A 622-nucleotide genomic window follows, 5' to 3' on the forward strand; every position below is an offset into this window, starting at 1 on the left:
CTGCAGCAGCAGCAACGGGGGGGACGTGGAGCAGCAGCGATGACTCGAGGGCCTTTCATACTATCAACGAAGATGTGCGGAGCCCATCAGCAATCTCTTCTCTATCAGAAGATACTGCTGCTGCATGCAGCAGCAGCAGCAGCAGCAGCAGCAGCAGCACAGAGTCAGCAGCTGCTGCTGCAGCACGAGCAGCAGCTGTAGCAGCAACAGCAGCAGCAGAAGCGCTCGAACAGCCAGCAGCAGCAGGGTTGTTTGCTGCAGGCGGAGGAGCTGCTGTTGCTGCTGCTGAGACAGAGGGAGACCGCTTCTCGCTGCAGCAGCAGCAGCAACAGCAGCAGCAGCAGCTTGCAGCAGCAGCCGGCGCTACAGCAGCAGCAGAGAGGTTTCCGTGGATGCAGGGGGGGCCCCCAGCAGCAGCAGAACAGCGGGGGCCCCCAGAGGGCCCCTGCAGCAAAGCGGAGAGGCTGCAGTATTTGTGTAGCTTCTAGGTTTAGCTGTATAGGGGAGGCTGCTGCTGCTGCTGCTGCTGCTGCAGCAGCTGCTGCTGCTGCAGCTGCAGCGGCGGTGGAGCATGGGCTGTTGTGTTGGTGCTGGTGATGGGTTATTGAAATGAATAAATATA

The 622-nt window shown here is 60.0% G+C and overlaps 1 protein-coding gene across 1 annotated transcript in view; it reads left to right on the forward strand.

The window, feature by feature from the left end:
- Nucleotides 1-488, forward strand: part of EMH_0095160 (uncharacterized protein) — a gene marked incomplete at both ends in the record, with an annotated part of 1,297 nt that extends 809 nt beyond the window's left edge. Inside the window, one exon of the mRNA XM_013502199.1 lies at nucleotides 7-488. Within this exon, the coding sequence (XP_013357653.1) occupies nucleotides 7-488 (482 nt within the window). The remainder of the gene's footprint in view (nucleotides 1-6) is intronic.
- Between the last annotated feature and the right edge of the window lie 134 nt (nucleotides 489-622).

Source organism: Eimeria mitis, genomic scaffold, assembly GCF_000499745.2.
Source record: "Eimeria mitis Houghton genomic scaffold, Emh_scaff8505, whole genome shotgun sequence".
NCBI classification, from domain to species: domain Eukaryota; phylum Apicomplexa; class Conoidasida; order Eucoccidiorida; family Eimeriidae; genus Eimeria; species Eimeria mitis.